General features: G+C 40.1%; 1 protein-coding gene across 6 annotated transcripts in view; it reads left to right on the top strand.

Moving 5' to 3' along the window:
- Nucleotides 1-16,132, top strand: part of PCNX1 (pecanex 1) — a 136,325-nt gene that overhangs the window by 91,702 nt on the left and 28,491 nt on the right. For all 6 annotated transcript variants that reach the window (XM_053312790.1, XM_053312795.1, XM_053312780.1 and 3 more), the window contains 8 exons: nt 564-673; nt 1,584-1,689; nt 7,960-8,052; nt 10,115-10,265; nt 10,589-10,730; nt 12,542-12,719; nt 13,530-13,638; nt 15,192-15,321. In XM_053312790.1, the coding sequence (XP_053168765.1) occupies nt 564-673; nt 1,584-1,689; nt 7,960-8,052; nt 10,115-10,265; nt 10,589-10,730; nt 12,542-12,719; nt 13,530-13,638; nt 15,192-15,321 (1,019 nt within the window). The remainder of the gene's footprint in view (nt 1-563; nt 674-1,583; nt 1,690-7,959; nt 8,053-10,114; nt 10,266-10,588; nt 10,731-12,541; nt 12,720-13,529; nt 13,639-15,191; nt 15,322-16,132) is intronic.

Here is a 16,132-nt window from a genome sequence, read left to right as displayed (position 1 = left end):
AGGCTGAGAGAGAAGTGACTGGCCCAGAGTCACCCAGTGAGTTTCATGGGTTAACAGGGCTTTGAATTCAGATCTCCCTGGTCCTAGTCCAACCCTCTGACCACTACACCATGCTTATGCAGAAAAATAAATAAGATAGTGCCCTGTCTCCAAAGGGCTTACAGTCTAAAAATAAACATAAGGTAGACACCAGCAAGACCCTTGGGAGTAGTAGATGTTTATTCAACATGGTCCTTTTTCAGAGAGCTTCCAGGGCTTTTGCTTAGGTTTTGACTGTTCTCTGACCATTAATTTGTTGTACTGTATTGTGAGTATTTAAATATGTATTTAAGTGACATTTGTAAGCTGACCTCTGGATCCAGTTTGTCCGTAGTGGGTTAAAACAGTTATCTTTTTTTTTAAAGCGTTCATAAATCAACATGATGATATCCTAATATTGAGGCTCTTTATCGAACATAGAAAGATATAGGATCTTTGATTTTGTAATCTTAAGGATGAATATTTTTTCTTCCATAAAATGGCTGTAGTAATTTATTGGTGATGTCATATTTATTTATCCACAGGATTCTTGGGATGGTCAACATATTCCAGTACTCTTTTCAGTATTCTGTGGTATGCTAGTCGCAATATCCTATCATCTCAGCAGACAAAGTAGTGATCCTTCTGTGCTTTTGTGAGTGGTAACTACCTATTTGTATGTTACATAGAAGTCTGTTAGGCTCATTGGCAGAAAAAAGTAGATGAAAAAAGTTGTTCAGAATAAAGCCTAAAACCAGGCTGCAATATGTTCGTGGGAAATGCCCTCTCAACATGCTTATAGTACAGAATAGGATTCAAAATCAATAGTGCATATGGGACCTGTGGTCATCTCTCCTCTTGCTTAAGATTCCCAGGTTCCTTGCCATGTAGTATTGCAAGAACCTCTCTGTAGGAGGAGGGGATTCCTCTTGTTCTGTGCCCAGTGATCTTGGAGCGAGATGCTTCTCAGAAGTTGAAACTGTAAATAGTTCCATTAATCAGGCTAGGGAGACGAGCGCCTCAGATTATACAATGTGTCCAGGAACCAGTAAAGATCCAAGATTTGTGTTTGAAGCGATCAGTTTTGAGAAGGTCAGAGTAAAAAGCCAGAATTTAATATCTTCATGTCTTAATACCACTATAGCAAAAGTTGTGTTGAAATACACTTGTTTCACTGTATCCATTCCCTTTAAGAATTAATTTGAGTGAGCCTTTGAATGGATACAAATAGCCATTTACCAAGTGGCATCATACCATAATGGGCACACCACTGCAGCAATATCACTTTCCCAGCAATCAGAGATCTTATCACTAGCAAAATGGCATTCTCTCCACAGCTAACACATAGATTGCAGTTGTAAGTATACTGAAGACTGTTGCTTTGTAAATGTCACAGGCAACTAGAGGGACACTTTTTGTGATGTGACATGGCAAGGAGATTAAAGGGCAAACAAACATTGACAATTTTGTGTGTTTGCTGCTAACACAAAATTAATCCGCTGTTTCTGTTAGACTCAAATCAGTGCACAGTCTTTACAAAGAAAACATTTTCTTTCTGTTTTTAGCTCTTTAGTGCAATCAAAAATTTTTCCTACTCCAGAAGACAAAAATCCAGAGGATCCACTGTCTGAAGTTAAAGACCCATTACCTGAAAAACTTAGAAATTCAGTGGTAAGTTTGAAGCACCTCTTATACTATTTATGAATGTTGACCAGTTTGCTGTTTGAGTAGTAATATTGAAGTAGCAAAATACTTAATGTATTTCAGAGTTGAAATTTTCAGAAGTGTTGTGTTTATATAGTTCAGAAACATTTCACATTTCAGTAAGATTTTGTGTTGTTTAAACCTTAGAAAATTTTCTAAAAATGCATCATCTCTGTACAATCTGGTAAATCACAATGTACCCATACTTCAGAATTCTATGAGCCCAGAAATTTAAGACTAGAATGACAGCAAGCTGATTTTGAGTGTTCCGTGAACATCTAATCATCCTGCTTAATAGTGTATTCCTTCAAAAGATAGAGTTTTTGTTTTAAACAATCTTGGCTTTTAGGCAAGAATAGCTAGACTGTGGATTCAGTTGTAAAGTTAAATTATAGATCTTTGTGGTGGTCTGGTATCCATCACAATGTGGGTTATGTGCCTGTGCAGTAGCCCCCACAGAAAGATTTTCAAGCACTTCATAGCTTCGCCCTTAGTGTGCCAAGTGCACTCGATATCTTTGGTGGCTGAGCACCATTTTGCTCAGTTCCTTCTCAACCACCGTTGCATGTGCTTCCCTCAGGATTCACTCCTCAGCCGTGCTTGGTTCCTGAAAGTAATGAAGTTTCACGGTTTAGATTCTACGCTTTCTTCTACTCGGTTTACCTTAACTTTAATCTTTGCCTTATGATCTGGATTGGCTTTTTCAGTATTTGTACTGAGGTGTTTTTCATGCTGTGGGACATTCCCCTCGTCTGACAAACACTATCTCTGCTTGCTTTGACTCGGAGAAAGCCATATTGTCCGAACTGGCAAAATTTGCTTATCCTTTTCAAAGCAAACCAGAAAAAGCAGGGAATTTGGTTTAAGGGCTGCTTTGTATGAACAAGCATTACACCATCTGACCCCGATGCCGCTGTCCCTGTTATCATCAACGTTGACAAGGTCCGACCATCAACAACCTAAGTTGCAGTCGGTATTGGCAACTTCTCCAGCTAATACCACTAAAGATATGTTTTTTAAAACCTTATGATGTCCAAGGACGGACATCAAAGACACCACAAGAAGCGGACACACCATGAGGATGACTCTGCAGCCTATTCTAAACATTGGAAGACTATGTCAACACAGACATCATCAACTTTGATGTTGAAATCCCTCCATAGGACAAAACCGATGGTTCCGAAAGAGAAGCATGCAACTCAGTCAGTGTCAGTTCAGCTACCACCTTAGATTTTGACATCACCTGTGCCGCACAGGGAGCAAACCCCCTCATCTTCTGTGGTTCAATCTCGATTCTCTCTTCTTCACCAGAGATAATTGAGGTTGGTTCTACCAATTTCCCCAATCTCTTCAATATCGCATATTACGGCATTAATACCAACAACAACTCCAGCAACAAGCTCAATGTCGACTGTGATGGCTGCTCCCTCTGCAAAACAAACCTTGACATCATCAGTATCGACAGTGATGCCAACTGAGCCCGTGTAAGAATTAGGAAGACAACCACTTGCTTCCTCAAATGTCTTTGAACCACCTGATTTTGGCCTCAAATTTTGTTGCACATGGTTGATGTCAGAGGAATTTCCTATTCTTCAAAACATTGACTCAATCTTGGGATCTTCACACACAACACCTTCTGGATCAACCTTTAAGGGTTTTTCTTTGTATGGCTTCGATGTTGAAGACTATATTGTTTCTGGTGTGCTTCCTGTCCCTAAAACACCATCGTCCTCACCAGCTAGAATGATAACTGCTTGTTCACCATCTTATTTCCTGAATCACCCTTGGAAAGAAAGGTACCATCTTTCACTCCATACCCCTCTTATAGCAGGAGGATGGGCTACTAGAGCTCACCAGGTGCTCTTGATCTAGGCTATATTAGAAGGATAGGGAGCTTCAAAGACCCCTTCATCTTCACTACCTTACGACTATGAAGAATTTAAACTATGGAAACTGAGATGAAATCTTCTTTCAGTTCTTAATCACAAGCCTTGTCTAAGGGTTGTTTCATCTTTTAAAAGACTACTAGACCCACCTCCCCTTCCACAGCTTTCTACAGAGCACCCAAGAGATACAGCCCACCCTCCCTTTCCAGATCTGCAAGTTATCTCTTCTGCCACAATTCAGGAACAATCTTCTGTTCCTGAAAAAGAAAAATTAGATGATGAATATACTTCCACGTCTGACTCGGATGACAATTCTGCCTAAACAGAAAAACCATTGGAGCCTTTGCCTGATGAAAATGTTCCAAACAACCCATCTGATTCTCCAACAGAGGAAACAAAATCTTATTGAATCCAAGGAGCTGAAATGGCTAGAGTTCTTGGCCTGGAACTGAAAACTCCAGCACCAAAAGTCCCCTGTCTGTTAGTTCATTTCTTCTTCTGATACCTCTCATCCTGCAGCCTTCCCTATGCTGCCAGTGTTAGTAAACTCAGTGAAGTGAAGAACCCAAGGTATTTTTGTATTTCTGTACCCAGATGACTGGTTGGTGACCTTGATCAACAAAGACTCTCTTACATTTTCACTTCTGGAAGATGTATGCATCCAGGTAAACTGGAAAGTTCAACTTCCAACCACAGCTAGGTCCAGAGACGTGCAGAGTGCCGACCAACAGCAAAGACGAGCGCCCATGTATACTCTTGAGTTTCAATGGAGGCTGAAGATGTCCAGTCATGGTCTGGCTGTATTTTATACCCCAAACTGGGCAGGGATGGGCGATTGCTGGCAGATCCTGATAGTCTCCTTCTGGCTATTGCTTTTCAAGCCAGCTTCTGGTCTGTGCTTCGGGTTCTCTCTTCAGGTCTTTCCCTTTTATCTTGGGTGCAGCCATTGGACATCTGGCATGTGCCTTCTCAACGTCTGGGTGGTCTCCTTCTCCTTTGGGCTGTGACATCTATCTGGACTCCCATGATTTTCTGGGGTCCATCAAATTATCTCCATAGTCCTCCTGGGTACACAGACAGGTAGTTTTCTACTTGACTCTGTAATGTCCTTTCTAAGCCTCAGCCTGTTCTTGACCAAAGTTTCTTCCCCAAACAAGCCATTCAACCATTCCAGTTCCCAGCATCAGCCGAAGTCCTTCACAGCAAACTCTTCCAGAGAACCCTGCCATGGGCAATCCCTTTCAACCTCCTCCTCCAACAGTTACTATGACAACAGATGCCTCTCTCAAGGGATGGAGTGCCCATTGTGCTGCACTCCATTCATAGGGCTTGTGGAACCATCACCTGTCAGCTCTGCATATAAATTTCCTGGAGCGCCTGGCTGTTCATCTAGTGCTCAAATCCTTCCTTCCACAATTCAGAAACCAAATGCTTTTGGATAACACCACAGCCATTGCTTACATCAATCAACAAGGAGGGTTTGTCTCCAGATCCCTGTGCAACCTAGCTATCCAACTTGGGACTGGAGTATACGTCACCATATAAGCCCTCTGGCTATGCACATAAAGGGCTTCAACTACGTCTTTGTGGACAGTCTGAGCAGAAAAACAGATTCCTCCCTTCAGCACAAATGGGAGATCAATCAAGATGTGCTCTCCAATCTCTTCCTTTATTGGGGAACTCCCCAACTAAACTTTTTTCCATCTGCAACCAACATCAGATGCTTTAATTTTGCACAAGAGTGGGAGTGGGGAAGGAATCTCTGGGGGATCCCCTGGAGAAAACACATATTCTGCCTCTTCCCTCTACTGTCCAGGGTACTCAGCAAAATCCTTCAACACAAAACAAGGTGCACCATACCTATCCCATGGTGGCTGAGGCAAACTTGGTTCCCTCTCCTGCTAGGACTATCCCAAAGATTCCTTCATTGCCTCCCTCAACACTTCAACCTTTTGTCCCAGAACAAAAGTCAAGTCCTCTGTCACAGGATTCAAACCCTGAACTTGACTGCGTGGAAGATGAACTTCTAGTCAATATCCTATTGTGTGAAAGGAAGGCTTCCACAAGACGAAACTACAACTGTAAATGGAAAAGGTCTGCCAAAGATTTGCCACAAGACGAAATGTTTCAATCCTTTACAAGCCTCTATACAAATCCTCTTATATCTTCTCTGAAATGCTTGGGCCTTTCCTATTAATCTGTTAAAGTTCATATGGCAGTCCTTTATGCAATCCATGCAGGCTGGGATGCTCAGTCACTGTTCTCTCACACAGACTGGAAAAGGTTTCTTAAGGGAATCAACGATCGCTTCTCATTGATTAGAAAACCATTTGAATGTTGGAGCCTCTCTCTAGTACTCTCTACACTAACAGAAGCTCTCTTTGAACCTCTACCTTCAACATCTTTTTAAATTGCTATCACCACAGTACGAAGGTTCTAACTTAACTCTTTGAGAATCGATTCCCCTTTCACAAAAGTCAACCCCAATAAAGTTGTTATAACAGACACTTCCTTAATACCTAAAATAATTTCTGACTTTTATGTCAACCAGAACATTATCCTTCTTTCCTTTTTTGTGAATCCTACCACTCCTTTGGAGCATTCTCTCTACTCCTTTGATGTCTGTAGAGCACTTCTCTTCTATATGGACAGAATTAAAGACTTTAGAGACTCAAAGACTCTTTCCTGCAGTCAGAGGCAAGGGCCAACCAATCTCTAGACAGAGACTTTCTAACTGGCTTGTTCAGCTTTTTTTTTTTTAAAACTTGTTACAGGAAATAAGGTCTGTAGCCCCCAAACATGGTTAAAGCTCACTCTGCCAGAGCCATGGCTACCTCTGCTGCTCACGTATCAGGGATAGGTTTTACTGGCATCTGTAAGGCTGCCATCTAGTCTTCCAGCATACGTTTTGTTAAACAGTATGCCTTAAGACATCAGAGTTGTGGATGAGGCCAGTTTTGGGCAGCCTGTACTAAAGAAAGTTCTTTAAGAAATATCCTCCGGTCCCCCTCCTACTACAGAGAGCTTGTTATTTGTCCATGTTGTGAAGAGTACTGGATTACCACAAAGGTAAGCAGGTTATCTTTTGGTGATCCAGTATCATTCATAATATCCATCCAACCTCCCCGCTTATTGAATGTTTCTACTAATGTACTTATCCCTCATCATTTGGCTGAAGATCTTTACAGCGGTCAATCAAGAACTGAGCAAAAGTGTGCTGTGCTTTAGATTCCAAGCGCGCTCGGCACGCAAAGGGGTGGAATTACAGAGCACTTTGGGGAGCCTGAAAATCCTTCTGTAGGGGATACTGTGCGGGCACATAACCCGTGTTGTGAATTATACCAGATCACCGAAAGATCACCGGTTACAGGTAAGCAACCTGTTCTTTGTGTTAACCATAGTTGGAAATGCCCATCTTGCCTTTGAGTTTCCAGTTGTACAAAGAAGCCATGGTTTTTAGAACTGCTTGTATACTTTTGTGATTGCTCCCTGCTAACTGAGCAAAGATACACCTTTTAAAGTGGTGATTCTTCTATATTTAGCAGGGGCAGAGCAACTGGCCCTATCAAACCCCAGCACAGCATTCCTCCAGTGGCCATTACTGGTGTCTACCTTAAGTTTCCTTTTGGATTGTAAGCCCTTTGGGGACAGGTGACCATCTTATTTATGGAGAGAGAGAGAGAGAGAGAGAGAGGGAGTGTGTAAACTGCTTTGAGAACTTTGGTTGAAGAGTGGTATATAAATATTCATATCTATATATTAGTTTAGTTTATTACTATCAACGATCAAAGATCAGCAATACAATTTAAAACTTTACAGAAAAGTACGAATAAAAAGAATACATAAAATAATAATAATCAGGAGGAGAGCAAATCCCATTTGCATATAAAGATAGCTGTTATCCAACATCCTAACCGAGCCAAGAATCTAGAAGACAGGACAGGAAGTTAGTTGCTGTCGAGTCCTAATAGCAATAGAGCAGAACTTAGCCACCTTATACGTAATAGAAGGATCTATATCTATAATATTTTGTTTCCCTCATGTGCAGGACTTTGTCTCAAAATCTCATTGTAGTCTTCATGGTGCAGTAGCCTCTTGTGGCCTAGTGATGGCCTTAACTGTGGTCGGTCAGTGGTCTGTGATCTTAAGGGAAATCACAGTTAGTACCAACTGTGAGTTGCAAACCACCTTCAAACCATGGTTTCAAACCTAGTTTGCCAGGCCCAAACCATGGTTTGTTGGAAGACTCCAGTTCAGACCTCACACAGGTCTGAATTCAGCCTTCATATTCAATATAACAGACATAAAGTGGGTAAACATTTTTTTCATGATACTTCTCTTTTCTTCCTAGAGTGAACGCCTGCAGTCTGATCTTGTTGTGTGCATAGTTATTGGTGTGCTTTATTTTGCAATTCATGTTAGTACGGTATTCACAGTATTGCAGGTAATTTAATTATTTTTATTTTTGTCTTGCACGTTCAAAAACTACGAATACAAGTTGCTTTTGTTAAGTGACCTTTGGGCAACATTGTACTTGACGTCTGTACTACAGTAATGTCACTATGATTCAGCATTGGTCAACTGCATTTATTTATTTAAGAAAATTTAGACCCCACCGTTTCATTATAAAAACAGCCAAGGTGTGTTGTGGACATAAAAATTGCCACAGTATAACAATTTAAAATGAAACAGCAGTTGATGATAAACTGTGTTGTAGGGTCACTAGTAAGGTTCTATTTGGAAAAAATTGTTTGACTAATTCAGGTTTTGTAAAGGATTTTGTAAATCTGTGGGGTGTTGTTGACATCTAAAACTGCTTGTGGTGATATTAAGAAATGTGAGACATTTTATACAATATAAAATATTGTATGTTTACCTATATTTTTCTCACAAGAAATAAGGTTCTGGTCTGAATATCTATAGGTATACAGAGTATCTGAAATATTAAGCAGCATTTTGTGGGATCCCATTGACCCCTAGCACTTTGTGTGCATGTTTTTTTAATTGCCATGCAAATAGGAGCATAATTGACCTCCAGAGCTGTAGGACTCTGCACGTCAATTTTTCACTGGATTGGAGGTGGACTTAAGCATCACATGGAAATCTAATCCTCCTCAGAGTTAAAGAATACATGGAGCAGGAAGCTGCATGGACTTACACAAAAGTTTTGTTAATTGTTTTCATCATTATCAGGGCATATTTCACACACACTCTCAGTGTTGACTTAAAAATTAATTTTCTCCTTCCCCACTTGAAGATCTTACCGTCTTTATTCTGGTTAACTCTCATAAATTTATTCCCAATAGTATGGAAGTAACAAAGAAATATTAGACTAGCCAGAAGATACAAAAGAATTTGCATTTCTCCATGTTCTTTGTTGTATCTCCAAGAGGTCCCTGTATCCACAGCTGGCATAGCTAACATTCACAGGTCAAAAAGAGAAATCTAATTAATGAGAAAAGTTAGGATGTTAAATAAATTCAGTGCACTGAGTGTTGCTACCTGAACTGTCAAGAATGTTTTGGGGGTTGGGTTTTTTTGCTAGTATTCTAGGTCATTGAAAAAACAAACAGCATTAAATGCTGGAAGGAGGATTTCAGTGGTCAAATTTTAGAAAGCATATCATAGCCTGTATTTCAGGGACAAGTTTACAGGGACATTGCCCTTCTAACGTCTGTCTGGTATCACAAGGTGAAAAAGCAGAAAGTTAGTCCTCCTTTTTAGTGAAATGGATATTCCTGTAATACAGCTTAAAAATTGGACCCTCATCAAGAATACAACCTGGGAACAGATATGCATAAGGACATCATAAGATACCTGATAGACCAAAGGTCTATCTAGTCCAGTATCCTGTATTCCACAGTGGCCTCTAAGATACCCACAAGCAGGACATCTAAACTGGTGACCTTTGCCACATCTTATGATAGCAAGTTCCATAAATAAATTATGCTCGATATGAAGTACTTCCTTTTGTCTATCCTGAATTTCCTGCCAGTCAATTTCATTAGATGACCCCACCTTCCAGTGTTATGAGAGAAGAAGAAAAACTCTCTGTCCACATCATGCATAATTTTGTACACATCTATCATGTGTTGACCCCTCCAACCTTGGTTGCCTTTTTTCTAAGTAAAGAGTTGAAAACACTGTAGCTTTTCCTTGTAGACAAGGAGCTCCAGCCCCCTGATCTTGGTTGCCCTTTTCTGCACCTTTTCCAGCTCTACAATATCCTTTTCTTTGTATACAGTATTTGCAGTGTAGCTGCAACATAGGTTTATTTATTGATCCAAGATCACTTTGGTTAGTCACTGTCAGCTTAGGCCCCATCTGGGGCTGCACCAGGTGATTCTGGTTTGCCTTGGGTCATTCCCCCGAGGGAGTGGGGGAGGGATAAAGTGCAACAGAACTTTTTGTGTTTAAAATCATTTTGTGTATGAAACTGAGAAATGCAATTCTGAATGGAATAGCTGCTTGATTGGTTTTGAGACTCTCTTGACCTTTTCCTTTAGCCTGTCTTGAGCTACATTCTGTACGCATTGGTGGGCTCAGTAGGTTTCATAACCCATTATGTGCTGCCTCAACTCCGGAAACAGCTCCCTTGGCACTGTTTTTCTCATCCACTGTTGAAAACAAAGGAATACTATCAGTTTGAAGTCCGCAGTAAGTAGTACAAATCCTCTTAAAACTTGACTATTTGCAATTTTAATTTCCTTTGCACAAAAAATTGCTTTTAGAGTCGTACTTTGCACACTGAGCTTGCACAATATAATGGCATCTACTCATTTCCTGCTATAGAAAGCTTACTTCCTTGCAATGAAGTTTTAAGTTTGTACTGGTGGAAAGTATTTCATATATGCAGTCACAGTAACGGTTCAGTTGGAAGGATGTTTGGGGTAGAGATGGTTAAGCCTGGTTTGTTTGCTGAAGCTCAGTCCAGAGTCCTAAATTTTTTAACTATATTGTACTTTGTCAACTCCATTTAGATGCTGCACATGTGATGTGGTTTGAGAAACTTTATATATGGCTTCTTTTTGTGGAGAAGAATATTATATATCCTTTAATAGTCCTCAATGAGCTCAGCAGCAGCGCAAAAGCTATTGCTAGTCCAAAGAGACTGGATACAGAGTAAGTAGGAAAAAAATGTGTGTGGCATTTATATCAGTTTAATTATATCCTCTATATGGAAGAAAGCTCAGTCATGTGACTCCTTATCTGCAATCCAAAGTGGTCCAGACCGAAGTTCATCACTTCATCTGCTGTTTGTGAGAACTAAACCTTTGCCTTTCCTCACAAAAGCTGAACTGTAGACTTCTTGAGAGCTTGTTTTCTCAGTAGTTGGAATGTTAATTCTGTACCATCATAGCTAATGTGTTAGGATTTACCATCACATGCACCGTACAGTATAGATTCTTACACATTTCACCTTTTAAACAAGGAAATATTAAGTCTGGTCTGTATTTTGAGAGGAAAACCCCTAAAATACTAAGTATTTCACAATAAAGGTACAATAAGTGCAGTCCATCAATCCTATTTAACCTAGGAGCTGCCTATGGAAGTAATTCCCAAATGGTGGTCCAGATCTAGTGAAGGGTTGCAAGAATTGAAGTATATATTTAAATTTCCTAATGCAGTTCTTAAAAGTTCAAATGCTAACAATAGTATTAAAATACAGTAATTAAAACCATTTAAAAGAGTACTGCAGCACACACAAAATAAGAATACAGCAGTAGGGGAAAAGCCAGACTGCCCTCTGTTGGCAGGGGTGTGACACAGAAAAATAGTAAAGGGTGGCAGTGAAAGAGATACAGTCATGACAATTGTCATGTAAAGTTAAAATCTAGTTCACAACAGCAATTGCAATAGATAAAGCAGTTTTCCTATCTATGTTGACTTAAGGTTCCTTCCCTGGCTTCTCCAAGATAGTGCTGAGAGAGATTCCTGCCTGCAACCTTGGAGAAGCTGCTGCCAGTCTGTGTAGATAATACTGAGCGAGATGGACCTATGGTCTGACTCAGTATATGGCAGCTTCCCATGTTCCTAAAGCACTGAGATAGGAACAGAGGCAAAATGCATGCTGCGATAAGCTCAACAATAATTACACCAGCAATAATCGTCGTCTTGGCTTAACTGAGTTTCTAAACTCTCCAGACATGTTAAGTAACCTCAGTCTTTGTCCATGCCAAAATAAATAGAATTGAAATTCATTATGAACAAATTCCTGTTAAACAATCGTGCTTTACAGGTTTATTGTGAGGATAAAATGAGAGTGAAGAAGAACTATGTTGGTTGCCACTAACCTTTTGGAGAAAGGGCAGCATAAAAGTGTAATTGTCCTTGTAGTAGTGAAGCCTCTGACATTGATTGGCTAAGCTAGTGTTATGGCTCTGAACATTCATGAACTTTCCAGCTTCCCAGGAACAAAACTATAAGAATATTTGCAGTGTAGATTCTGTGAGGGAAGGGAATATTCTCAGTGGGCTTAAAATAAATATATTTAAAGCTCACACAGGCATAGAGATGGGAGTAGCTTTGTCAGGAAAGCCAAAGACTGAGTTGAGATCAAAAAATAGGGAACCTAAAAACAAGATAGTTGAAGCAAGGGTACAGAATTAGCAGAGCACTAACTCCACTGGGAGGGTGCTTAAGAGACAGGAGCAGAGAAAACTGAACTGAGCCAGGAAAGGGCTAATAAGGCGGGAGAGGTGGGGACTATATTTCACACATTGATTTGCACTAGCTAGCCAACATTTCTTTGCTTGAATAAAAATTGCTTCTAATGTCATTTTAATTGGGGATATCAAACATGTGTTTGCATGGATGCCTGAACTATTAACTTCAAGCATACATAGATTACAAAGCAATAGTGTACAGTGGCAAGATCAGCTTTTTCAGCCAACATATGTTACAGTACCTGACCCCTCTCTTTATCATTGCAGATTTGGTGCTTTAATGATTACGATAGCTGGTATGAAGCTCTTGCGGTCTTCTTTCAGCAACCCAACCTACCAGTATGTTACTGTCATTTTCACAGTGCTGTTCTTTACGTTTGACTACAAACGTTTCTCGGAGACAATGCTGCTAGACTTGTTCTTTATGTCCATACTCTTTAGCAAGGTAATGTTGGATAAAACACATCTCTAACAATCTGTATAAGAATGGGGTTAGCAAGCCTTCTAGTATTTATGGATACAGAGAAAATCTTGCAGCTGCCATGCTTCCTTTATCCTAAAAGACAGCATCCCCACCATTTAAAAAAAAAAAAAAAAAGCTTCACTGTTTTCGACGGTAGTCTCATGATCTTTGAGTTTGCCATATCAGCTTGAATAAGTTGAATGTCAGAACTTTTGATGGGGATAGAATGGGTTCTACAAAATAATCCAACCAATCTAGAATCATATTCTCTCCCTTCCCTCTCTTCCTTGTCTGTGGAAGAGAAATCTGACGGGTTTCCTCTGTTGAAATAAATTTCTGATATTTTGTCTTGCCACTTGATAATGCTGATTTGCAGCTAGAGGGGAGGCTAACCTGAATTGATAATAAAGCATGTATAGAGTACTTCCTCTTCTCTCTCTCTCTCTTTCTTTCTTTTCCTCGGTTGAATATTTAATCTGCCAATTTGGTGCAGCATGGCAGCTTTACTTCTTATGGTTTTATGCCTTTGAAAGCTGAGCTCTTCTACCATGACATGCAGGAAGCCTACATCTATATGTTTTTTAAAAAATCACCCCAAGCTATATTTTTACATTTTAGAAATTTGTTTGTCTCAATGTGATTGCATGGGACTGTTCAGGGGATGTGGTGGTACTTTTAAAACTGCTACAGTAAAACTGAAATCGTACGTTTGTGTTGAGTACAATATTCATGACCTTGCTCTGTTTACCAGCAATGGTTATGTGTTGTGTGTGCTTTCTTTTTTCTCTCTAGCTTTGGGAACTCTTTTACAAACTGAGATTTGTGTACACTTACATTGCTCCTTGGCAAATCACTTGGGGATCTGCTTTTCATGCTTTTGCCCAGCCCTTTGCTGTGCCTCGTATCCTTTCAAAAACTCGGATCTGTTGAGCATGTAACAGTTTGATTGCAGAGTAAAGGCATTCCAGATTCTAAATCTTAGCTGATAAAATAAGCAAAAATGAAAATGACTATGCTGATTTGGTGTACTTGTAAGAGAAACCCATGGGGCACAGATCTCTGATGTATAGAGGATGGTTGGGCTGGACAGAATGGGAAAGGACTACAATTTCACCAGTGATAGGGAGAGATCGTATTTGGTTGATCAGTTCCAGTTTTCACTTCAAACAGGGATGTGGCTACAGTAGAGATGGAGGGGCAGATAAGGGGGGGGCACCTGACTCCTCCCTACCCCCCTCCACTGGGTTCTCAGCCCCATCTCATGTTGGCTGCTCTTTGGCAGCTGTGCTGGCTTGGTGAGACAGAGCTGCCCCAATGCCAGGGAGAATAGGTTTGCTATAAAGGATTCTGCCTGTTCTCACCGGCATTGGGGCAAACCTGTCCCACTGAGCTAGCAAGATGCCATATCAGGCTGCATCAGTGCAGCTATCAAGGCAGGAATCTGCTGGGGTGGGGGCATCTTCAAGTCCTTGTCCCAGGGCCCTCTCCAACCTTGTTGTGCCACTGACTTCAAAGGTATGAACTTCAGCCCTATATAGCAAAAGCATGCCTGATGACTTCTGTTTTCAGAACAAGAACAATACCAAGTTATTTGATTGTGTGTGGTCTTTGCCCAGTGTAGATCACGTCCAGACTTTCTATATGATGTGATAGGTGTTGGGCTATTGTACATGGTTGGCGGTTGGGTTTTTTGCATCCTGCCCTGGCCAGTGATGTGGGCTTTCTGAAAAATTTTGAAAATTGCAAAGATAGACAATAAATCTTCTAGGAAATGCTGGAAATGCACGAATCAGGCGGGAACATTCTATCATATGTGATGGACGTTCAGTAAAGCCCAGCAATTTTGGAAGACAATTCATTGCAAGATGCAACAAATATTAACTTTCCTTTGCTACCTTTTTTTTTGTTTGTTAAATATTACAAAACCTTATATAAAATATACTGAGCTGTTTTTGTATATGATAACTGCAGCTAGGATTCTTTATGCTTTATATTAGAAAGTTAATTTAATTCCATCATTAGATGAGTGGCAACTTAGCATCAATGGCTAAGATTATTTCATACATAAAGAACAAATCAGAGGATAAATTTGTTTTAACTTGGGAACCGTTTATACATTATAATTTAGTGCATGGTTTAACGCATCATCCACGATTTGGATTTCCTTTGTAAATAAGGCCACAAGTTCTATATTTTCAATTCTGATGTTTACCCAAATACGTGGATATATTATTTAGCTGTCACTGAGTTAAAATGAAATGATAAGAGGAGACATGATAGGGAAGTAGATCCAAGTTGATGTATTAGATAACTGAGATGTCATATGTGTGTGTCCCCTTTTTTTGATGGTTTCTTGGCTGTTTCGTGCTGGAAAACTTTGCACCACACATCACTAACTCTAGCACAAAGGAACCAGATGATGGTTGCAGCATCCTTAACTCTGTTGCCCTACAGATTCTGCAATGTTGTTTGTCCAAGCGGCTGTGTCTGCTTTTTTTTCTACTCCACTAAATCCTTTTTTGGGAAGTGCAATATTCATCACTTCTTATGTCCGACCTGTCAAGTTCTGGGAGAGAGACTACAAGTAGGTGATGTTGAAGTCATATCTGTAATGTTGATAATGTTTATGTTTGAATTCCCCTTATGCCCATATTGTTGATACATATTTCACTTTTTAAAAAATGAAACAGCAAAGCCTCCCAAACTTTATTTTAACAAATAATTGTTTTTGTTATGGGTTCTAGATTTCAAAGTTCTATATTCTGTGGAGAGACTTGAAACGCAACACAGTTGGGGTTTTCTTTTGTCTTCTGCACAACTACTACTGGTTTCTTTAGGAAAATGATATTTTCTCTTCAGCCTACCTTTTGCTGGAAACAATGGAATGTCCTTTGGAGGCAAACCTCTGGAATCTCTTGCTAGTAACTTATGCTAGTAAGAAATCCCAGCCACATTGTGAAGAAAACCAGTCAATTTTAGTGTTTCACATGCTCTTTGAAGTTCTTGTTACTACTTAAATTTTAGGGAGGGCAAATTAGGAGCCAGCACTTTTTCTGTCCAATCTGATATGATTAAATCAAACGATTTGAAAGGACCAAAAGGCTGTCCTCCATTTTTCTGATGGTCTGAAGTTCACAGATGCTGGATGTTATGGTGTGTAATTCAGAGCTATGAAAAGCTAGAATGCCTTGATTCTGCGTCTTAGTGTGAATTTGTAAACTCTTCAAAAAGTTTCTACTACTGGGGTGAAACTATACATGGTTTAATAATGCACAGATCATTTTTGGCTCTGAGAGCCTTGCTGGCTGGCTGTTGGTTTTTAGTCAAGAACAGCTAGATCACGATCACAACAGCGGCGGGTGGGGTAGAAAGGCTTTAGTGTTACCCACCCACAC

Source organism: Hemicordylus capensis, chromosome 1 (assembly GCF_027244095.1).
Source record: "Hemicordylus capensis ecotype Gifberg chromosome 1, rHemCap1.1.pri, whole genome shotgun sequence".
NCBI lineage: Eukaryota > Metazoa > Chordata > Lepidosauria > Squamata > Cordylidae > Hemicordylus > Hemicordylus capensis.
Note: the sequence above shows the minus strand (reverse complement) of the source record. Positions and strands in the feature narration are given on the sequence as shown.